Source organism: Gadus chalcogrammus, chromosome 8 (assembly GCF_026213295.1).
Source record: "Gadus chalcogrammus isolate NIFS_2021 chromosome 8, NIFS_Gcha_1.0, whole genome shotgun sequence".
Lineage (NCBI taxonomy): Eukaryota > Metazoa > Chordata > Actinopteri > Gadiformes > Gadidae > Gadus > Gadus chalcogrammus.
The window spans coordinates 2,671,987-2,696,684 of NC_079419.1; the positions used below are offsets into that span (position 1 = coordinate 2,671,987).

Below are 24,698 nucleotides of genomic sequence, written 5' to 3' on the forward strand. Positions count from 1 at the left end.
ATATAAAATAAATCATAAATAATGAAAGGCTGGGGATAGGTGTGAGTAAAGCAAACTTTCTCTTGGAAGGAGGTCATAGAATGACTTATCTTTACCCATTTCAGTAAACATTAATAAAAAAAATAACATACCGGGTATATAGGGCTATTCGTTATCGCTCTCTCAACCTATTTCCTTCTCTCTCTCTCTCTAGCTCTCGTCTCTCACTCTCCTTTTATCACTTTATTACTAGCTCTCTCTCTCTTCCCCCTCGTCTCTCGCTCTCTTTTTATCACTTTATTACTAGCTCTCTCTCTCTTTCCCCCTTGTCTCTCGCTCTCTTTTTATCACTCTATTACTAGCTCTCTCTCTCTCTCTCTCTCTCTCTCTCTCTCTCTCTCTCTCTCTCTCTCTCTCTCTCTCTCTCTCTCTCTCTCTCTCTCTCTCTCTCTCTCTCTCGGTCTCGGGCGCCCACCGTGTTGGCGGGCTGGCCTTGTCGACGGCGGGTCATATTTCTAAGGGCAGTGCAGCTGGTCCAGCGCGACCCCCTCTCGCCTCCCTTCATGGACGTCCAGAGTCAATTGTAGGACTTAACGGCGGGCCGGTCGCCCCGTCTCAGGAGAACGCTCTGGCAGGGGGATTACGTAACGCTTAAGACGCGGCTTCCCCCCTCAGCGCGGGGGGGGGGAGCGTTGGAGGGAAACGCAGGGGCCGTTTTGGGACCGCCAGAACGGAGACGGAGAGCGAGACGCTGGAGCCACATGAGGGGAGAGGGGACACTGCTGTGTTTCACACGCACGCACGCACGCACGCACGCACGCACGCACGCACGCACGCACGCACGCACGCACGCACGCACGCACGCACGCACGCGCGCGCGCACGCACGCGCGCGCGCGCGCGCGCGCGCTGCGCGCGCGCACACACACACACACACACACACCACACACACACACACACACACACACACACACACACACACACACACACACACACACACACACACACCCAGCGATGATTAAAGACACGAAAAGAGAGAAACATGATTATGGAAAAACACATATTTGCATACAACAATTGCGCAAAACCTTAAAAAAACACCTTTGAGGAGAATTTCCCCAAACTAGTTTGGGCCGCACAGGGTTCTTGAGTGTTTTGTTATGGGGGTCCGGGATTCTAAGGCTCAATCCCATTTCTACCCCTTACCCCTTCCCCTTACCCCTCCCCCTTGTTTTGAAGGGGTAAGGGTAAGGATTGGGCTTGGGCCTTAGGCCCAATCCCATTTCTACCCCTTACCCCTTCCCCTTCCCCTTCCCCTTCCCCTTCCCCTTCCCCTTCCCCTTCCCCTTCCCCTTTCCCTTCCCCTTCCCCTTCCCCTTCCCCTTCCCCCTTCCCCCTTCAAAACAAGGGGGCGGGGTAAGGGGGAAGGAGTAAGGGGTAGAAATGGGATTGGGCCTAAAACAAGCCTCCCAGTCGAATGCCTCGGCGCGCTGTCGCCCGGACAGCCTTGTCCATCACGTATGACAGCTGCGGTGCACCTGCCCGGGCGGAGCTGCCGGGGAGACCCTGACGTGTTTAAGAGGAGAGACGGCCGCAGTCCCAACAGCACAGCCCAACATTAACATCCAGGAGTGTATGTTTCCCCCTCACCCCCAATCCCGTACCCACAACCCACGGAGACACGCTCGCTGTGTTGACACAAAGACAGATGGTGTTAAATGGGATAATAATCAACGGACATTATGGAAAGCCGTCACACACGCACACACACACACAATCGCGCAAACATGCTCACACACTCGGACGCAGGCTTCCGCAAGCACAAACACACACATACACACACACACACACACACACACGACAACTGGGCTGTCAAATATGTGTTTAATTAACACAAGCGACTGTCCAGAAATGTTGCGTTTCGTGTGAAATCCAACAAACAACAGATTGTACGGCGCTGGCTGTAGACCGATGCAAATGGGGCCACAACACACAAGGCTCTTACATTTTTTTTTTCCCGCTGAAACTCTCCCATCTGGCTCTTTCTGATCCACCTCCGCACTGCGGTGTTCATGATTAACCAAGTGTGTGTACACATAAATGCATAATGCGTTGAAATGTGACACGCATTGCTTGTGTGGAAAGGTGTGTTTTTTTTTTTTGGTGTAAAAAAAAGTCTCTTCTGGAGAAGTATCACTATGGTGGAGGGAGAACGCTGCTGGTTGTGGTGGGGGCTGTTACTTTGAAATCAGCTCTGGGCCCTCTGCTCCCTAATATAGTCACGCATATACCAATATACAAACAGTGTGATCGATAGCCTTCTGCTTTCCCCCAGGTTGAAACTATTGATATGTTCGCCTCCATTTTCTTTTTTTTAACAAACCCTAAAAAATGCATGAGCCTCCAGTATGAAACAACTTAAAGGTGTTGTGTCTAGCATTTTGGGGGCTTGGCAGAAATGTGATAAACGTTCTTGAGTATTTTTTAATTAAAGTCTAAAAGAGAGGCGTTTTTAATCTCTAATCATAATCGCTACTTTATCGTCGCTGGAAATGGAGGGGTGAGGGGATGAGGGGGGCATGAGGGGGGGGGACCAATAGAGGCTACTCAACCCTAAACACTGCACCTTTAAGAGAAGGCTGCTCGTCAAGAAATAAAGTCACACCATGGACAGCAAAACAAATACGTCAAACCCATCTGTTCGGGTGACGATAAACCACACCGTATCTCTCTAGGTTATATTGAGTGAGTTTTCCTCCCTTCCCAGTCGTTCCCAGGTAACACCAACGCTGACAGCGTGGTGCAGCACGCTCTGCAGCAGCCCGTCCTGGCTCGCTACCTGCGCCTGGTCCCGCTAGAGTGGAACCCCAGCGGGCGCATCGGGCTCCGGCTGGAGACGTACGGATGTCCATACGGTGAGCTGGCTCCCCCTTCCCTATCTCCCACCGGCATTCACCGTCCATGACTCACACTGCAACGCGCCCTCTCTCTCTCTCTCTCTCTCTCTCTCTCTCTCTCTCTCTCTCTCTCTCTCTCTCTCTCTCTCTCTCTCTCTCTCTCTCTCTCTCTCTCTCTCTCTCTCTCTCTCTCTCTCTCTCTCTCTCTCTCTCTCTCTCTCTCTCTCTCTCTCTCTCTCTCTCTCTCTCTCTCTCTCTCTCTCTCTCTCGCTCTCTCTCTCGCTCTCTCTTTCACTGCCTCCCTTACTCTCTCTCTTACTCTCACTCTAGCTCTCTCTCTCTCTCTCTCTCTCTCTCTCTCTCTCTCTCTCTCTCTCTCTCTCTCTCTCTCTCTCTCTCTCTCTCTCTCTCTCTCTCTCTGTGTGTTAAGAGCCAGACTTAAAATGTGATTTAAAAGCAAACCCTAAACAGACAAGCACGCACACACACACACACACACACACACACACACACACACACACACACACACACACACACACACACACACACACACACACACACACACACACACACACATGGTCACACTCAAATGCACACATTATAATATTAGTGTGCATAGTGTAACAGACTAACTTACTTACCTTGTTGGACCTTTTTCTTTCTGCACCATTCTTTAACACACACTGTGTGTGTGTGGTGTGAAATAATTTGGCCTTCATTCATTCAGTTTTCTTTTAAGAACAAAAATACCAACACAGAGTGATCACACACGCTCACTTTTTCATGCACAGGTACATGTGCTTACAGAAAACGTTAAGCACCGCCTACGCTATTCCCACCAGTCTCTTTCTCTGTCTTCTGTTTTCAAAGCGCTAAGTAACACTTCAATCGTTTTTTTCTCAAATCAACTGTCACACAAGAAAACAAACAACTCCTATTAATTCACAATCTCACAGCACCTTTCCACCGTTTGCTGTGTGTGAGTGCACACAGGTTTTAAGTTACAGACAACAGGAACAGAAAAAGTAAACAAACCATGACATTTCCCAGAAGGATGTACCTGCTACATACCTACCAAATATCTTGTGCAGAATGGATCTGAACATGCATCTCAAAGTCAGCTTATAAACTCAGGATCGTAGTGTTGGGTTCTGATTCCCCAGCCCCTCTCCTCGCTGTTTTGTGTAGTTTGTGCTTCCTCTAAATCCGACACTCCATAGCTCCACTCAGCTGCAAAGGGAGCTGGCGGTAATTGGTCGCTGCCTTGGCCACGTGGGCGCGCGGTAATGGGTCACACGCTTCTCCACCTTGCCAGGAGGGAGAATAGACTCCGCCCATTACGGCGGCTTGAAGGAACAGAAGGAAATCGATGCAATCAGGCAATTAGTCGAGATTGAAATGGATTTGGTGGAACATCATTTTCTGAGGCTTAATGCACACCTGGAAAACCCCATAATTAGGTGTAAATGAGGGATTTTCTGTTGGCAATCACTTTAAATAGATGCAATAGATTTCACCACTCAGACCTGTTCATGTCAGGATTAGCTTGGAGGTGTAGCTCAGCAGAGAGGCCTCTCCTAGCAACATGATTTTCAAAAATGCTGTTTTTATCTTCGGTTATCCACCGTCTGGTTGCTATGGTAATGGTCATACAACTAAATGGATGGAACTCCAACTCTCATACTATATATATATATATCACTGTATTTTCCCAACAACGACAGTTACGGAATGAAAGCCTCAGTCCACTCCTCAATTAAATCAGGGTTTAGTGATGGTTCTTTTTTCTCTGTAAACCAATTTGGTTTCGGGCGCAGAAGATTAGAGAATCCAAGTTTTGACAAAAGTGATGGCTGCGGAGACAAAAATTACACATAAACAAAAACACAAAACAACAATTAAAAAAAAAATGGTAAAAGTTCAAGGTATATTCCCCAGAGCCAAATCAACATAGTTATTATAACAGATTGTTTATTCACTTGAGGGAACCGTCTCAGTTATTCATCTTTGGTTATCCTGGAGCTACTTAAATCTCTAATACTGATAATTGCCAGACTTTTAAAACATCTGTTTTACACATTTTCTTACGTTAATTAAAAAATGTACAGATTGTACAATTATTAATAAGGTTAAGCAGCTCGGAACATGGAGGGCAGGACAGATTTTGGGTCAGTGATGTTAGGAAACTATTAACTAGGTGTGTGTGTGTGTGTGTGTGTGTGTGTGTGTGTGTGTGTGTGTGTGTGTGTGTGTGTGTGTGTGTGTGTGTGTGTGTGTGTGTGTGTGTGTGTGTGTGTGTTTTGAGCAAGCTTTGACTGGCTCATTAAAGCCCATTCAATTCAAAGAATGTCTGTTTTGGCAGGACAGGAAATTGGGCCGGGAATGAGCTCAACGGCTCTTCTAAACACGAGGGACTTTAGGCACTGATGGGCTGCTGGGACTACCAAACACAAGCCTCTGTTGATTCTGTAGCCGTGGATGAAAAACAAAATGTTGGCCAGGTATTCTAATGGGAAAAGGTTTGATCTGTGTCAAAGTCTGACTCGATGGAGGGCTTGGAGGTTGTGTTTGCAGCCATTTGGGGGATTTTTAGTTTGAGGTGGAGAAGCACAGGAGCATGATTAAACCATGAATACTATTTCGGTCTCAAAGAGGGTTAACGCTGCCTAACCATTTATCAGCGGTGACGTTGCCTTCTCTATCACGTTTAGTTAAGAATATATTAGGGAGAGATAAGAGATTAGCACGAAAAACCCAGACTAGGACGAGACTTGCTTAAATTATTAAATGGGTTGAGCAGATGCAGACGGCTGCTAACAGCTTAATGAAGAGCTGTGTTAGCATACCGCTAACACAGAACTGCGTGTCTCTTCCTCGGGGTCGCTCTGACCTCTGGGGAAGCACACGCTACAGCCATTGTGTGTATTTTCCATGTTGTCTGTGAATATCTTATAATTATAAGTGTTGTGGAAACAGCCTGGAGATTTTCAATGAGGCAATTAGTCAAGGGCAGTCCCCTAAATTTCTTGATGAGCAGAATCAGAGACATTGGAAAAGTACGCGCGGAATGAATTATTGTTTGCCAGACAATTTGTATGCCAGAGTCACCAGCAGTGTGAGCATACATCTTAGTGTAAAGTCACCTTTTCACAGTTGAGTAAAAGTTTGGTTGTGATTTAAAGCTGCAGCGGCTAAGATTCCAGAGCATAGAGAGAGACATACGGGAGAAAAATGCCCCTTTTCTGCTATCTCTCTCCCTTGTGTGGTGGTAAGTGTCCCCGGCATTGAGAAGTGTTGCATTCACGCAGGCAAGATGGATTCCCTGGACCAATCAGGGAAGAGATGCGCTCTTCCCAGAGTGTTCAGAAACGAGTCGGGAGCAGTCTCAAAAAGACCATCGGAACGCTCTCATGCAGAGGCAGGCGCTGTCAACTTGAAACAGATATTCTCCCGTCATTTCACTCTCTATTAGCTGACGGATGGATACGGCATGTCTGACACATCGCACTCAAATTACAGCCATGAATCTTAAGTACAGCACCTTTAGATAGGCACGTTCACTATTTAAATCAGGGGTTCACGTCCTTTCTGGGGCAGAGGCACACCGCGGTCTCTGGCAGGAATGAAAGGCACACCCACTGAAAGGGCATGCTTATGATAAATGTCACACACATTACTACCAGGATATAATTAGGATATTATCCTTTCCCCAATATTTCACCCCCTAGAAAAATACAGCTGCATCCAAAATGCATTAAAACGGAAAAAAACTATTTACAGTGGAATATTTAATCCAGATTAGGAATCATAAATAACACTAATTAGAGTCGGATTATGTAATGAATCAACGCTAAATGTGGCGGCGCACCTGTTCCCGTCTCGGGGCGCACCGCTGGCAGGGAACCCCACCAGGTGGAGGTCGTTAAGCAGCCGACGTCGGTGAACCCCACCAGGTTGAGGTCGTTAACCAGCCCCCATCAGTGAACCCCACCAGGTTGAGCTCGTTAACCGGCCCCCCATCAGTGAACCCCACCAGGTTGAGCTCGTTAAGCAGCCCCCCATCAGTTAACCCCACCAGGTTGAGCTCGTTAACCGGCCCCCCATCAGTGAACCCCACCAGGTTGAGCTCGTTAACCGGCCCCCCATCAGTGAACCCCACCAGGTTGAGCTCGTTAAGCAGCCCCCCATCAGTTAACCCCACCAGGTTGAGCTCGTTAACCGGCCCCCCATCAGTGAACCCCACCAGGTTGAGCTTGTTAAGCAGCCCCCCATCAGTGAACCCCACCAGGTCGAGCTCCTTAACCAGCCCCCGTCGTGTCCTTCCAGGGTCCGACGTGGTGGGCTTCGACGGCGCCAGCGGCCTCTCGTACCGCCCGGCCCCCGGGCTGACGCCGAGGGCCCAGGACCGCGTCTCCCTGAAGTTCAAGACCCTGCGGAGCTCTGGGACGCTGCTGCAGGCCCTGGGCGCCGACCACAGCCTGACGCTGGAGCTGCAGCGGGGCCAGCTGCGGCTGCTGCTCCGCCGAGGTACGCACGCCCCGCGCACGTTTGAGTGTGGATGGCTCGCGGCTACGGGCCGCAGCCTACTGTATTGTTAGCATTTTTTTTATTAAAATTTGTTGTGGTTCTTATTATTTATTTAAATGTATTTTTTGTCAATTAACTCGAAAAAGATTGGGCTCTTGGCAAGTTGTGTTCTGTTTGGGTTTATTTTGATGATCATTTATTCATTTATTTGTTTGGCTTCGGTGTCATGCATAATTAGCCTGCAGTTTTTTAATTCATTTTGAAGTAGTTTGTGGTGTTTATTACGTTTTGGTCCCAAATATGGGATTGTACGCTTCAAGTTTGTTGACAGGGTATATGTCGCGGTAAAGGGCTGTTGGTTTTTGCATTTGTGATTATTAAGACTTTTCTGAAGGCGGTATTATGTGCAAAAACCTTTCTACCAACCCTCGTTCCATTCCAGCCTGCAGCCTTTTCTTGCACGACTCTCCCTCTCTCTCTCTCAACCCACCTTCCAGCCCAGCTTTACTGTCCTGTGCGTACACCGAAAATAATTCCCACAGCTACAAATGTACTGTTGTTCCTCTACATTTTGCAAATTGTTAACATCTGAAAAGACAAAGTAATCAATTTAAGGTCCCTCCATTCATGTTAACTCAATTTCGATAGATACATAACATGTACGATGCCTCACATATTACCTACGTCTGTAATAGTCTCGCCTTACAATACAGTGTGCACCCCGTTATTTGGTGTCCCTGTTCTAGACTGCACACAGGGTATAGATCGGCCTGTAGATCTCAGAATGAACCAACTATAACTCAACAAGCCAACAATCGGAGCACAGGAACACTAGCTTGTGGGGTTAGGTCTCGGTTGGCCCATCGCTGAGCTGAGTGACAGCTAGGATTGAGCTCCTGGGCATGTTGTGTTGGTGCCTGCCGATTCCACCTCGGCCCATGTGGGTTCCCTTGGGGGGGGGGGGGGGGGGGGGGGGACGCACACGGATGGATGAAAAAGCGAAGGACACTTCTCTCCCCATGCATATCAACGTGGTGCAGCCCTATCCCTATTAAATCCTGATTTGTTTTCGGGACACAGATAATCATGTCTTCGTAGTGCTGTGTAGTCATTATGCGCAGGATACAAAAACCGCCGTACACACACAGAACGTCACAGCGCCTGAAACCCCTCTGAAGCTCAACACACAGGATGAGACGGGATGAAGGAACATTGTCCCTCGGATTTAGAAATAAACGGCTGCTATCTCCTCATTTTAGATTGAGTTCCTCGCGTGATTGCCCATCGCGTATACTTAGAGTTATTTATTTTAAGAACCTGCATGAAGAACCAGAAATAGGCGATAATTCACACCCTCCGGCGCAGATCCTCTCTGGATTTTTCCGAGGAGGTGCTAGCCGCAGCCGGCGGTAACTAAAGGAGTTAATCCTGTAGCGCAGCCAGACGAGTGCCTGGCGGCGGCTGTGTCTCTGTCCACTTCCAGCGCTGATGGATGGGGCAGTCAGCCCAACATGTGTTAGGGCTGGACTCGGTGCGGCACCGTGGAGCGGGCCGGGCCACGCATGATGCATGGCCCGCACAGCAGAGCTCAGCAGAGCTCAGCAAGGCTGCCTGTGTGTGTGTGTGTGTGTGTGTGTGTGTGTGTGTGTGTGTGTGTGTGTGTGTGTGTGTGTGTGTGTGTGTGTGTGTGTGTGTGTGTGTGTGTGTGTGTGTGTGTGTGTGTGTGTGTTTCATACAATGTATGTATCTGACTGTGCGAGTGTACTATCTGAAGGGAGTTTATGGGTGGGTGTGTGTGGGGGTATATGAGCGCATGCGTGCGTGCATGTGTGCATGCACACGTGTGTACGTGTTTGTGTGTGCGTGTGTGGTGTGCGTGGTCGTGTGTGTGTGTTTCATACAATCTGTGTGAATGTACTATCTGAAGGGAGTTTATGGGTGTGTGTGTATGTGTATGCGTGTGCATGCGTGCGTGCAAGTGTGTATACGTGTGTATGTGTTTGTGTGTGGGTGCGTGTGTGGTGTGTGTGTTGTCATGTGCGTGCGTGTGTGTATGATACAACAGTATGTATCTGTTTGAGTATGCTATCTTAAGGGACTTTATGGGTGGGTGTCTGTGTGTGTGTGTCTGTCTGTGTGTGTGTGTGTTTATGTGTGCATGCGTTCGTGCATATGTGCATACGTGTGTATGTGTGTGTACGTGTGTATGTGTGTGTGCGTGTAAGCGTGTGTGTATGTGTGTGTACGTGTGTATGTGTGTGTGCGTGTAAGCGTGTGTATGTGTCTGTGTGTGCATGTGTGTGTGTATGTGTCAGTCTGTGGTACAAATGTAGTTCAGGAGTGCGTGTGTGTGGGTTGGTGTGGGTGTTTTTTCATGCATGGTTGTGTGTTGGGGTGCACGTGTTTGTTAGGACACAGACAGTAGAGCATGTCTGTCTTTGTGTGTGTGTGTGTGTGTGTGTGTTTGTGTTTTTGTGTGTGTTCATGTTTATGTGTGTGTGCGAGATTTAAATGTGTATATGTGTGAGCATACTATCTTAAGGGAGCTAATGAGCGTGTGTGTGTGTGTGTGTGTGTGTGTGTATATGTGTGTGTGTGTGTGCCTGCGTGCGTGTGCGTGCGTGTTGTGCAGTTGTGTGTGTAATTGGGGTTAAACCGCCGCTGCTGCTCGCCTGCCTGTACCGGCGCCTTATGGTTAACCTCCCGTCAGACGTCCCATCTGGAGGCTCGCCATCTGCCGTCCCACAAGTACCTCATCAAGGTAACCTCCTCCCTGAGAGGGAACCTGCCTCCTTCAAGGAGCTCTCTCCATAATGAGACCCTCCTCTCCTCACTCATGTTCACGTCTCCGGGAACGTTTTCCCTCGAAGAAGGAATGAGCGGATCCCTGAGCAGAATCCCCGGTCGGTATCAGTTGTATAACCCGGACACGGTGATATCGTGTTATCACGAGTGTACCGGCTACCAGGTGTTGTTTTTCGTGATGAGGTCCCACTCCATCACGAATTCTCGTCTCTCATCTTAACAATTTACAATTTAGATTTGCGCTTTTTTCCGAGGTAATGTACCTGGAATCAAATCCGTGGAAAAGAAGGGTGGATTTCCTCACCTGGTCATTATGCACCATATGCAACATAGCAACCTGCACCAGGACCACCCCTTTGCCAACAGCGCTTGCCGTTTCTATGTCATTTCATGTAATCGGGGTCGGAAAAAGGAATAATCACCGGTTTCCTTCATCCCGCCGTGAATCGACTCTGAGCCTTTGACTAAGAGCAGAGAAATCAACACGTTCCACAGCATTAGAGCATCACAGCATCACCACAGCATCACCACAGCATCACCACATCACGCAGCTCCAACGGGGCCATAATCACCTCTCGTCGTTGGATAGGATGGACAGAAAGAGCGGTCCTTTCATTAAACCCTTTCCCAGCAACAAGACAATTTCCCTTTGAGAAAGACTTGGTTCCCGCTGTTCAACATTAAAGAGGCTGTGTCATCTGAAAGAGATGAAGCCTTATTAGCCATTTCCCTTTTTCCGCCAGAGCCGGGACACTGGGAGTGTTTTTCCACCCATGTTGACGCGACATTTGAACACCCTTTGTTTAATACAAACGGCTCCCTCATCTGTTTGCTTTATTTTTACCCCGTGTCTCTACTTCCCGCCACGCGTTGATCTCTCTTTACATTCCCTAGTCACGTGACTAGTCCATGAATTGCCCGTCTTCCCGCCTCGCGTACCTCATCAGGCACATCACCTTGGTTTCATAGTCTCTTCAACCACATTCTGGTCTGTGTTAACGTCCATTAGGCCGGGATCAAGTCCGAACCGGCTCAATGCATAACCGCTGCTCTCGTCCGTACCAGTCCGTTTCCCGTCCATCCAACACTGAAACGACTCCGGTGTGTGGATCCCGTCACAATCACACAGCCCCATCTCCCAGACTATCCTCCCAACGTTTTGCCCTTCTGCACAGGCAACCCACGCCTGATGTCCGTCCAGACATAATCCGCTCTGACCACACACTTTGAGCTGCCCGACGCAATCTCAGCCCACCAGCGCTGACCAGAGGCAGCCCCCCCCCCCCCCGCAGCAATCTCTAGTCTTTATGTGGTCGGGGTCCGAGCTGTGATACATGCAACCCTGTCGCTCAGCCGTCAGCCGGGCAGAAGGCTTCAGTGTGTATCGGGGGCTCTGCCGTCGGTAGGTTCTTTGAACCGGGGGGGGCGGGATAAAAAAAGCCTTTTTTAACGGCCTGCGGTCTCTTGGTGTGACCGGGTTGTGCCTGTAAGCCCTCTGCCTCCGTAGGTTTATTCCTGTCTGGCAGGCTGTGGGTTGAAGATATGCCCAGGGAATGGACGCCGGAGCAGGTGGGGAAGTGAAGAAAGGGAAGAGAGAAGTGTGTGAGCAGTGCGCCATCCCCTGTGGCTTCACTGTAGTTTGTTGTTTGTCGTTTTATGTCTTGATAACCGCCCTCGCTCGGACTGAAACAATGATTTGACCACAAACCACTTTGAGCTCTCCTCTTTTATTTTTAATGTGTTTTTGTTTTTCTTGTCTCTTTTGCTTCCGCTCTCTCTCTCTGTCTCTCTCTGGTGTCTCACGCTCTCTCTCTGTCTGTATCTCTCTCTCTCTCTCTCTCTCTCTCTCTCTCTCTCTCTCTCTCTCTCTCTCTCTCTCTCTCTCTCTCTCTCTCTCTCTCTCTCTCGTGAGCTCTTCGCCACTCTCTCTCTCTCTCTCTCTCTGTCTCTCTCTGGTGTCTCACGCTCTCTCTCTGTCTGTATCTCTCTCTCTCTCTCGTGAGCTCTTCGTCACTCTCTCTCTCTCTCTCTCTCTCTCTCTCTCTCTCTCTCTCTCTCTCTCTCTCTCTCTCTCTCTCTCTCTCTCTCTCTTCCCTTCGTCTGTGTTTTATCAATACACGCCAGTATGTTTAGCACATCAAACAGCAAACCTCGTTCACGGTCTTCATCTGTCCAGGTTGGAATAAATTAATGGAGCGAATCATTACAGTACATAAGACGAAATGACTTGCCTCATATCAAACATTCCAAATTCCTCTAAAATGCTCCCCAAGGATGTTCCCTTCCATTTACCTTTAAGCTGTTCCCCATCAGTCACGCCTCCAGTGGAACCATCCTTTCTCCGTCCACATCCATCGTCTGCACCCCGTCCTCCCCGTCTTCCTCCTGGATGAGTTTGTACTTGGTAGTTTGCCCTTTGATTTCCCCCAACGCCCTTCACTTATTTTACAAGGGCTCCTGATTCTACATGCTTAAGATCCTCCTCCTCCTCCTCTCAACCCGAGTCTTAAGCTACGGGAAGGGATTTAAACGAGGCGGTGATTTCAGACTCCCAGGAACACATCCATCATAAGCGGGGTCCCGTTACCTTAAGAGTCCGGCCGTTCTTCAGTCTTGTAGCGGTGGTCTGAACATGCTGGTGTTCAAGCGTTCTAGTGTGGACTCATTAATGAGGTGAGCGGGGTGACCTCAATGAACTGCTCCCCGCACTGGGATCCCTTAAATATTCATCGGCAAGAAACCCCCGCTGTTCTGCAGGTTTTTTAACACGACATCAGTGGTGGTCCTGGCACAGAAGCCAACATGGATGATTAGCGAGGAGAACAATAAAAGCGACAGAGAGAGAGACGCTGTGCAGAAGAAAGGTTTCAGAACGCGCAGCAGAAGATGTTTGATGGATTGTTTGTGTTTTATGTGCATTCAGTCCTTCTGAAGATTTGTATTTTATATATAAATGCTATTGTTATCGCTGCAACCGTTGCGGTAGCTGAGAATGTACCAGAGCATCTGGAAGGTATCGGGTGTGATTCGACGGCCGTTCGGCGACCGTAAGTCGTTTACTGTAAGGTACTGTAGAGGCCCGGTAATTGCTGGAAAAGGGTTATATGAATACGGACCATTAGCGATTATGTTGCTGCTGCCACATTCTGCCGACACATTCCTAATCCAATTATTTTTAATGCTTTTGACTCTTAATACTAATGACCACTCGGAATTGAAAATGAAAATATGTAAAAGGGAACACATTTTACCGAATACCGTGGTCCAAAAAGAGGTCCAAACATAAACATTGGTCTAAAATCTGTTACTGTTTGGAAGTATTTTTGTTCAGTGTAATTTGGGACATGGTGTCATGTGTTAATGGAAACCAGCACACCATTTCTCATCAGAAACACATTGAATATGAAGAGCCCCCCCTCAACACTTCACTCAACTCGGGACTGAGCCACTATCTATTTTTCGAGATCTCTCACTGACTTTGATCTTTCCACTTCACTTTGGAGTTGGATGTTTTTTGCTTATAATACATTTTAGTGATCTACATGGTCGGAAAGTGACCACAAATCACCACAAAGCAATGCTACGCATCGTGGACACAAAAGTTTCCTACAACGTTAAACCCAAGCAGGGCAGGTTTACAATGCAAAGGTTGCTATCGTACTACTATTATAGAGGCTATACTACACAGAATAGAACGGAGGAATGCCGTAACGTATTTCAGTGTTGCACTGGAATGGGACCTTGGGTTCACTGAAAAATGTATTATGACTGCAGTAACAGCATCACATGGAAAGAGAATAATCCATCAAAATAACTTGTATACATACATCATTTTGGAGCATTGTATCTGGGAGGCGGAATGGTGAGATGTGTGAGTGTATATGGAAATCAGATAAATGTGTAAATATATAAATACATAAATTCAGAAAAACAAAAGGACGAGAAAAAATGTAAACAGACGATGCGTCTTTATTTTTCATCACTGACGTGACCTCCACCCCGGGGCTCCAGGCAGGAGGGGGTCCCCGCCGCCCTCTGAGGCCCAGCGGCAGGCGTCCCTGGGAAGCCTCCTGGACGACCAGCACTGGCACCATGTCACGCTGGAGCGGCGCCACGGCCACATCAACCTCACGGTGGACAAGAGCGCGCTGCAGCTCCACGACCCCGCGCCGCTCAGCCGCTGGGAGTTTGAGCAGGTGGGCGGGGGAGACGCACGCACGCACGCACGCACGCACGCACGCACGCACGCACGCACGCACGCACGCACGCACGCACGCACGCACGCACGCATGCGCACACACACACACAAACGCATGCATGCGCTTACACTAGCACCCACTAACATACACACGCAAGCACACACAGATGCAGGCTAGCACACACACACATACGCACACAAACACACACACACACAAACCCACACACATACAAACACACACATGCAGGTATGCTAGCACGCACGCACGCACGCACGCACGCACGCACGCACGCACGCACGCGCACGCACGCACACACGCGCTCGCGCGCACACACACACACACACCGCTCTGGAGAGATGACAAATAAATGCAGAACTGTACCATGTCATCACAAAGTACTTATGTTTATAGTTATTATCCATAATATATGGACATTAACATTTACATGTTGGGTGGTTTGTGCAGAACTATGTACATAGGTTTTCACTACGTCTATTACCTTTGCAGTCCATTCCATTTAAGTGAGGTACACTCGAGGATGAAAACACATCACAGACAGGTCGGAGGTCAAATAATAACAAGGTATTTATTCAGGGTGAGGAAAAAGGCGAGCAAGGGTTAACCCAACATAAAGTCTACCCTGGCCACGGGGTACGGTTCCCTCCTCAGGGGGCATTAGGCTTGCCTGGGATCCAGTATAAGTGACGGGGGGTTGAAATGGGTGAGACACACTAAAGTTCACTATTCCCATCCAATCTCCTTCTCATTATCAAGGCTTCCTCTGACGGCCTTTCCCTCCTGCTGAGGTTGCCAATCAGGGAACATATATACACAAACGTATATAACAAGCCTGGCCATATAACAGGACTGGAGATAAATACAAGTCAGCGGGGAGCTGTTGTTTTACTGGATAACAAGCACAACCACGTTTAAAGATGTCCAACGATTTGAACACGTCTTTGTATTCATATTAAATCAGAATAATATATATAGGATATCGATTTTCATGGAAAAAAAATAAAAATAAAAATATTTCACAGAGAAAAAGGGAGCTCCAACATAATCAAATATTTGTTTACAGGCCGGTCTTTGCCTCCAATAGGCGGCTACGTTGATATACGAGCCAGAGCCCAATGCGGCGTCTATGTATACGAGTCTATGGTTGCTAATTGGGAGAGGCAGGTCCCTGTAGCTGGCAGAAGCTGGGTTGGCTCATTGCTGCCAGGTGTTCCCCATTACCAATCAAGCAGCAGCTGAACCTGGAATGCTGCTGATTAGCGCTGTCTCGGTCCAGCGTCTAGGTGCTGTCCATGGTGCTGAAGTCATCCTCTCCCCTCTGGGAGGGTCTTTGCTGTGTAGGTTCCTCCACGGCGCTGGTATACACTGTGAGAAAAATACCTTCAAATACACAGAGCCCTTGTGTAGCAATAGGATGCTAGTGCTATAGGAGGTACTATGAAGAATGGTGAAGTTGTGGTGGAACTTAGAAAGTGCCTTGAGGTATAACGGCCACTATAATTGTTTGCACTACCGCTAATATAAAACGTTATCTCTTCCGCACAGCAACACCAGCATTTATTCTGTGATTTCTCTCAGCACGTCAAATTGAATAAAAGTGTCTGGTAAATGACTAAAAGGAAATGTAATATTGTGTGTATAATATCACCTGTACTGTAGATCAAATATGTTTATTGATGTGTGCGTGTGTGTATGTCTGTTTTTGTGCTTGTGTGTGCTCGTGTGATTGCGTGCTTGTGTGAGTGTGTGTGTGTGTGTGTGTGTGTGTGTGTGTGTGTGTCTGTGTGTGTATGTGTGTGTGTGTGTGTATGTGTGTGTGTGTAGGTCTGTCTGTGTGCATGTGTGTGTCTGTGTATTTGTGTAGACACATTTGTGTGTGTATTGTGCGTCGGAAATGACACCTACAAGTATGTGTTATGTCCATCGACGCGTGACTACTTACCGGCGCCCCCTGTGGTGTGATCTCCCCGTGCAGCTGAGTGTAGGAGCGGCCTCTGAGAGGAGCGTCCACAAAGGGCTGTCCGACGGACACTTCCTGGGCTGCCTGGAGAACCTGCTCTACAACGACCTCAACCTGGTGGAGCTGCTCAAACACAACAGCCCCCAAGTCACTGTCCTGGTACGGTACAAGGTCATGTGTGTGTGTGTGTGTGTGTGTGTGTGTGTGCGTGTGTGTGTGTGTGTGTGTGTGTGTGTGTGTGTGTGTGTGTGTGTGCGTGTGTGCGTGTGTGTGTGTGTGTGTGTGTGTGTGTGTGTGTGTGTGTGTGTGTGTGTGTGCGTGTGTGGGTGAGAGAATTTGTGTAGGTTTGAGTGTGTGTGTGCGTGTGTGTGTGTGTGTGTGTTTGTGTGTGCGTGAGAGAATGCGTGTAGGTTTGAGTGTGTGTGTGCGTGTGTGTGTGTGTGTGTGTGTGTGTGTGTGTGTGTTTGTGTGTGCGTGAGAGAATGTGTGTAGGTTTGAGTTTGTGTGTGTGTGTGTGTGTGTGTGTGTGTGTGTGTGTGTGTGTGTGTGTGTGTGTGTGTGTCTCTGAGAGAATGTGTGTAGGTTTGAGTTTGTGTGTGTGTGTGTGTGTGTGTGTGTGTGTGTGTGTCTGTCTGAGAGAATGTGTGTATGTTTGAGTGGGTGTGTGTTTGTGTGTGTGAGAGAATGTGCGTAGGTTTGAGTGTGTGTGTGTGTGTGTGTGAGAGAGAATGTGTGTAAGTGTGAGTGTGTTTGTGTGTTTGTGTAGGTAGGTGTGTGTGGGCCTGAGAGCATATGCATGTTTCTGTGTGTTTGTGTTTCTGTGCGTGTTTTTATGTCTGTGTGCTCGTGTGTGTATCTGTGTGCTCGTGCGTGTGTGTGCGTGGGCGTGTGTCTTTGTGTTCGAATGCGCGGCCGTTTGGGTACGTACGTTTGAGTCTGGACCCGTGTGTGTGTGTGTGTGTGTCTGTCTCTGAATCACGATCCCAGGTTGACCAAAGTATCAAAGCGAAAGGCTTGCGGCGAGCGTTTCGATGGGAAGCATAACGTTGGGGGAATCTACCGCCTGGATAAAAAGCCTGTTTGTTTGCCTAAACCAGGCCAACGGATGAGCGAATCGGCCGCGGACTCGTTAATTGGGCCAGGAATAGCAGCGGAGGCTAAAGCGTCTGTTTAGCTACTCCTAATCTTAACAAGCGCGCGATCAAAGCAGCGAGATTAACAGCGGCGGAGCGGCGGAGCGGCGGAGCTCAGAGCTCTTGAGGAGGTTGATGGGCCCCGGAGGGGGGCCGGGGGACACCAGATAGGACTGAGTGTTGGAAAGCTCTCACCGAGAATGAAAAGCTGTTGACGGGTGGAGGGCCGGGCGAACAACGGATACTGGTATTTGTCTCACGCTTTTAAAACGGGTTGAGGAGAGGTGGATAATGATAGGCAGTGGACGTAGGTTTCGTCTAAACATGGGGGGGCGAGAATCACACAGGAGATTTGGGTTGCACCAAGTTGTGCCTTTTCTGGATCCATTTATGGTGTAAATATCTTTATTTATCTAAAGGAAAACACAAAATTCAGGCACCAGGTGACAAGTCACAATATTATGGAATATAATTCCCTAAGGCTCTAAAGTGTCTTGTATATTTCTTTCAGATATTTATTATCCAGTGTGTTTGTGGGATTAAAAAAGTGCTGAAGAAAATAGTCCCACCCCTGGCAGAAGCATTGGTGCGTCTTTGAGCACAGTTATTGTGTTTTTTCAAAATCAGAATAAGTTTCTTTCATGCTTTTCTTTGTGTTGGTTGGCACTGGGAGGGATGGGGGGTTACCTCCCTCACCAAATGTAATGCCTGTGATGAAAGGAGTTGAAAACACTTGTGCGCTAGATTCATACACTAAGAGAACAGAGGATACTGCGATCCAAACCACCAACTAGAATCTCTAGGTATATCAATATGTCATCAATTATCTTCCTGCCTGCATGTTTCAAGTTTGACCTGTTTTAATATCTCCATTATCAAACCTCATGCCCACACATACAGTAGACACACACACACACACACACACACACACACACACACACACACACACACACACACACACACACACACACACACACACACACACACACACACACACACACACACACACACACACACACACTGCTGTTTGTTTAGAATATGATTGGGGTGATAAAATGTTTTTTATGGCGCCGTCAATGTTGCTGATGTGATATTTACGACCTTCCCCCTCTCCCGCCCCCCCCTGTCCGTCCGCCCCCTCGCTCTCCCCCAGGGGAACGTGACGTTCTCCTGCCCGGATCCAGCCGTGGTCGCCGTGACGTTCTCCAGCCCCCAGAGTTTCCTCCAGTTGCCGGGGGCGACGGCCTCGTGGCCCGGGGCCCTGTCGGCGGGGCTCCAGTTCAGGACGTGGAACCGGGCGGGGCTGCTGCTGACCTTCGAGATCCCTCAGAGAGGGGGCGTGGTCTGGCTGTACCTGAGCGAGGCCAGGCTCCACCTCCAGGTCCACAAGGCCGGCAGGACTCTGGTGGAACTGAGCACAGGTCAGTTGGTCAGCGATGGTCTCGCACTGCCTCCGTCCGCCGACGGATCTCATTTACTTTTAATGGGACGCTCTCGAAATGCATTATGGGTCCGTCTGCTCCGTGGCCTCGAGCACACAGACGTGGCCAACTTTTGACGTGGCGTCAAAAGTTGAGAAATTTTCAACTTTGGGGCGCCCCGGTGCTTCATGTATGGGATCTCTCTCTCCGATACCCTCCCCTCTGTCTCCCATACCTCCCCTCTGTCTCCCATACCTCCCCTCTGTCTCCCATACCTCCCCTCTGTCTCCCATACCTCCCCTCTGTCTCCCATACCTCCCCTCTCTCTCCCATACCTCCCCTCTGTCTCCCATACCTCCCCTCTGTCTCCCATACCCTCCCCTCTGTCTCCCATACCCTCCCCTCTGTCTCCCATACCTCCCCTCTGTCTCCCATACCTCCCCTCTGTCTCCCATACCCTCCCCTCTGTCTCCCATACCTCCCCTCTGTCTCCCATACCTCCCCTCTGTCTCCCATACCCTCCCCTCTCTCTCCCATTCCTCCCCTCTGTCTCCCATACCTCCCCTCTGTCTCCCATACCTCCCCTCTGTCTCCCATACCCTCCCCTCTGTCTCCCATACCTCCCCTCTGTCTCCCATACCTCCCCTCTCTCTCCCATACCCTCCCCTCTGTCCCCCATACCTCCCCTCTGTCTCCCATACCCTCCCCTCTCTCTCCCATACCTCCCCTCTGTCTCCCATACCTCCCCTCTGTCTCCCATACCTCCCCTCTGTCTCCCATACCTCCCCTCTGTCTCCCATACCTCCCCTCTGTCTCCCATACCTCCCCTCTGTCTCCCATACCCTCCCCTCTGTCCCCCATACCTCCCCTCTGTCTCCCATACCCTCCCCTCTCTCTCCCATACCTCCCCTCTGTCTCCCATACCTCCCCTCTGTCTCCCATACCTCCCCTCTGTCTCCCATACCTCCCCTCTGTCTCCCATACCCTCCCCTCTGTCTCCCATACCTCCCCTCTGTCTCCCATACCTCCCCTCTGTCTCCCATACCTCCCCTCTGTCTCCCATACCTCCCCTCTGTCTCCCATACCCTCCCCTCTGTCTCCCATACCTCCCCTCTGTCTCCCATACCTCCTCTCTATCTCACTCAATAATAAAGCATTAAAATGCAAAAAAAAAAAAAAGAAGAAATGTTCAACTTTTCAGGCAGAGGCAGAGAATTTTTGCCACGTTTACGACTATACCAGGCATTGGTAATGATCACATCCGTTAATTTAATCCCAAAATAGCCTTTTAACACATTTGTAAACTTTGTCAACACATGCCTTGCTGTGCAGAACTCAATTTGACGGAAATGTTCTTGGCGAAAGTATTTGCATTCGCTGTCACGTAAAATAATGAAATAACTGCAGCATATTGTGATTGTGTCCTTGCTCCAGTCTTTATACAAATACGGAAATTTGAGTAAACATGAACGTCTGCAAAGGCAACGTGTTGTAAACAATGTATTTCTTCAATCAATGCCTGGAAAATATGCAGCTCCGAGAGAGTAGCAACTAGAGGAAGGTTGTCCCCTGAGATATTTTATAATGCAGATCTTCTATCGAGTTATTTTTGTGCTGCAGATCAGATGTGTGGCGGAGTCGAGCTAAATAATACAATCGATAATAACATGTATGGGATCATTTTCACAGGAAACGTGTGTTTGTGTAGCCAAGACGTTATCGCCACGGTGCCTTTAAACCGCTTGGCTCTGACTCCCTGACGATCAGTGCTAACCCATGTCACCCTCATCTACAGCGCGAAGCTATCAAACAGCTAACCTCCACCCCCCCGCTGACCAATAGCACAAAACAATCCAACAGATAACCTTTTAAAACGCTAACCCCGAAACCCTGACGCCCTGACCCATATCTTTCAACCGGCCCACAGCTAAGTGATAATCCATTGACCCGTACCCCTGAAGCCTCGATACAGACCACACGGAAACAGACTCAGGAACAACAGGATCCACTTGTTGTGTGTAACTTGGTGAACATATAACCAAGGCTGTTCAAGAAGGTCGATGTAAAAGAAGTTCATTATATGCGGGTCACCAATATGTTAGCTTGGCTGTTCAAATGTAGAACATTTGTGACTGCTGACTTTATTGAAAAGGCGTGGGCTCTGAGGAATGTGTCTATTCATATTTGCTGTGTTTATCCGGTTCCGGATGTATTGTATTGTATTGTATAGTGTATTGGGATTGTGTATGGACTACAGGCTTTGTGTAATTCTATCGCTGTCTTGTAATCCTGTATGGGATGGGACACCTGTGTGGCATGACACTAACATACAGTAGGAGGCAGGCTGCACAACACATAAATCCACATGACACTAACATACACAACACATAAATCCACATGACACTAACATACAGTAGGAGGCAGGCTGCACAACACATAAATCCACATGACACTAACATACAGTAGGAGGCAGGCTGCACAATGCATAAATCCACATGACACTAATAAAAACGAAATGCATATACTTTGTTAGGCTGGGTGCCCCCACCACGTTCTGTCAGCAATTTGAATTCGCCCTGAAGAGCGATACATTTCTTTCAATTAGGACAATTAGCAGACGCTATTATCCAAAGCGATTTACATCGTTTTTAATACGCACATTGACACACCGACGGCAGAGTCAACCATGCAAGGCGACAGCCAGATCGTCAGGAGCAGTTAGGGTTAAGTGTCTTGCTCAGGGACTCATCAACACTCAGCTAGGGAGAGCTGGGGCTCGAACTAGCAACCTTTCAGTTACAAGACAACTGCTCTACCACCTGAGCTAAGCCGACCCGTTTACGTTCGGTCTTTCTGCTTCTTACACGTTTTTGCGGGAACCAATCCTCAAGCTGGCTTTCCCCCCGGGCGTGCTATCGGCTGGTTCAACATGGTACCATCTACGATTGAGCTTGGTCTGGCAATAGCCAGGCTAAAACTTCATCTCTGTGGTGTTGGATGTGTGTGTTCCCTCAGGTTCTGGTCTGAACGACGGGCAGTGGCATTCTGTGCAGCTGGGTTCTGCACAGGGGCGTTTGACCATCGCAGTGGACCAGGAGGAAGGAGAAACTGCCCAGGCTAGGCTCGCATTTCCTGTCACTACAGGAAGTCACCTCTTCTTTGGCGGTAAACAAACAAAACTTCTGACATTTAAAGCTTTTCTGAGCAGCTTTGTGCTGACTTTTAATTTGAAAGCATAAACCGAATGCATTTCTTTTAGGTAGTTGTAATATATATATATATATATATATATATATATATATATATATAGATTAACTATAGTATCCGTAGCAACATAAATAGTCAGGGGGAAATAATACACATAACTTTACTGGACCTGACTCTTGATGATATAGTGGCTGTTGACCTGGATTTCAAATTCTGGCATTCTATTGGCTAATAGTTGCCGTGTCCTCCAATGCCCAGGGTGTCCTGCCGAGGAGACCAATCAGGAATGTAGAAACCCCTTCAACGTATTTCAGGGATGCATGCGGCTCCTGACTTTGGAAAATCAGCTCATCGACCTTATTGTGGTGCAGCAAAGGCTCCTGGGAAACTACAGCCACCTATATATTGACATGTGTGGCATCATTGACAGGTAAGTGTTAAAGAAAGTATTCATTCTAACCTCCTGTGGGTCAGTTGTTGATATAAAGGTTATCTATTCTTTGTTCTACCTTGTGCCTTGCTCATGAAATGGGAGTCTAATTTGAAGGTATTCTATATGTCGAGGGGCATCATTCTGACCACTTTTTCATTTGATCTTAAGGCCATTCGGTAGTGGCAACTTGTTTGAATGGCTATAGTGGTAGAAAATGGATCATAGATTTGAGAAAGGCTATTTTCTTGGCCAAGGTTCTTCAAACTGTTCCTTGAACGTTGTCCACTAGTATACTTTTGTGTCTTGCTTCCACTTTATACTTATGCTGATGTTTGATGAGTATCAACAACTCAGCAAACCTGGTTTGTTGAACTGCTAAATTAGAAGAGATTATTTCCTTGGTTTGCATTGAACTTGTACTGTAGTGAGAAGGCAGTTAAGCACTTTAGAAGATATGCTAAATTTCTACCAGGAGTGGGGTTCGAACCCACGAGGACACATGTCCATTGGATCTTAAGTCCAACGCCTTAACCACTCGGCCATCCTGGTTCATTGTTCTTGCACAGATCATATACAAATGACTGAATTTGTGATATACTTGTGCTGAATTAAAGACTTATCTGAATGTCTTTATATGAGATTGTTTGGGATGTTTGAAACTCGGAACTTGTTTGAACGGCTGTTTATACTATATCTGTCCCTTTGATCTTAAGCCCAATGCCTTAACCTCTCAGCCACCCTGTTGTTTTAAAAAAAATAATAAATAAGAGATCAGGTAACATTATGCTGAGTTTAAGACGATTGACCTAAATGTGTTGAAGTAAGAATTTTCCCACGATAGAAACCTAAAACAAAGGAGAGTTGGAGACAATGATTGATGGTTCTATTTGACAGTTGCATCTATCTGAATGGGTAATAGTTTAAGAACATATGTCATTAGATTGAGAAAGAAAATATATTTTCTGAGAACATATTTTCCTTGCTTTCACTTTTGTGAGATGGCAGTTAAGCACTTAATGAGATCTACTAATCTTCTACCAGGGAAGATTAGTAGATCCTAACCCTAACCCTAACCCTAGGGCTAACCTAACCCTAACCCATATTTTTTAAAGGGATATAGTTTAAGATAATATTTCATGAGATTGAACATTTTATTTCAGTGAATTTTTTCTTCTTGCGATAACCTTTTACTGTCGTGAGAAGGGAGTTAGGCACTTTATAAGATATTATGCTAAACTTCTACCAGGAGTGGGGTTCGAACCCACGTGGACACATGTCCAGTGGATCTTAAGTCCAACACCTTAACCACTCGGCCATCCTGGTTCAAAATTCTAGATTAGATCATATGAAAATCATCTTTAGCAGTGATATATTTGTGCTGAATTAAAGACTTACCTAATTGTCTTACAATTAGGTTGTTTGGTATTTGGAACTTGTTTGAAATGCTATATTGTTCACCATGTACTGTACTGAGAAGACAGTTAATCCATTTTGAAGATTTGTTAAATTTCTACCAGGAGTGGGGTTCGAACCCACGAGGACAGATGTCCATTGGATCTTAAGTCCAACGCCTTAACCACTCGGCCATCCTGGTTCAAAAAGATCAAGTTATCATATAAAAATGACTGAATCAGGGATATATTTGTGCTGAATTAAAGACTTATCTAAATGTCTTTAGATGAGATTGTTGAGAATTACGTGTCCCAGATCACGAATGAATAGATTAAATGACGTGACAGTGTCACGCATTTCCGTGAGACTTGGTTGGAATTTAAGATGATTAACCTAAATGTCTTGAAGCAAGAAATATATCGAATTAGAAATCTAAAACAAAGGAAAGTTGGAGACAATGATTGATCTATATGTATTAGTGTTACTTGCATCTTTTTTAAAGGGATATAGTTTAAGATAATATTTCATGAGATTGAACATTTTATTTCAGTGAATTTTTTACTGTCATGAGAAGGGAGTTAGGCACTTTATAAGATATTATGCTAAACTTCTACCAGGAGTGGGGTTCGAACCCACGAGGACACATGTCCATTGGATCTTGAGTCCAACGCCTTAACCACTCGGCCATCCTGGTTCAAAATTCTAGATTAGATCATATGAAAATCATC

The 24,698-nt window shown here is 47.5% G+C and overlaps 1 protein-coding gene and 4 non-coding genes across 5 annotated transcripts in view; 1 reads left to right on the plus strand and 4 right to left on the minus strand.

Annotated features, from left to right (window-relative positions):
• Positions 1-24,698, plus strand: part of LOC130387162 (contactin-associated protein-like 4) — a 101,274-nt gene that overhangs the window by 21,784 nt on the left and 54,792 nt on the right. The window contains exons 3-10 of the mRNA XM_056596158.1: positions 1,218-1,225; positions 2,746-2,893; positions 7,202-7,402; positions 14,219-14,403; positions 16,400-16,543; positions 18,671-18,938; positions 21,954-22,103; positions 22,404-22,575. Of these exons, the coding sequence (XP_056452133.1) occupies positions 1,218-1,225; positions 2,746-2,893; positions 7,202-7,402; positions 14,219-14,403; positions 16,400-16,543; positions 18,671-18,938; positions 21,954-22,103; positions 22,404-22,575 (1,276 nt within the window). The remainder of the gene's footprint in view (positions 1-1,217; positions 1,226-2,745; positions 2,894-7,201; positions 7,403-14,218; positions 14,404-16,399; positions 16,544-18,670; positions 18,939-21,953; positions 22,104-22,403; positions 22,576-24,698) is intronic.
• On the minus strand, positions 23,045-23,127 carry trnal-uaa (transfer RNA leucine (anticodon UAA)). The gene has a single exon. It is a non-coding gene; the product is annotated as a tRNA-Leu (tRNA).
• On the minus strand, positions 23,819-23,901 carry trnal-uaa (transfer RNA leucine (anticodon UAA)). Its single transcript has one exon. It is a non-coding gene; the product is annotated as a tRNA-Leu (tRNA).
• trnal-uaa (transfer RNA leucine (anticodon UAA)) lies at positions 24,090-24,172 on the minus strand. Its single transcript has one exon. It is a non-coding gene; the product is annotated as a tRNA-Leu (tRNA).
• Positions 24,582-24,664, minus strand: trnal-caa (transfer RNA leucine (anticodon CAA)). The gene has a single exon. It is a non-coding gene; the product is annotated as a tRNA-Leu (tRNA).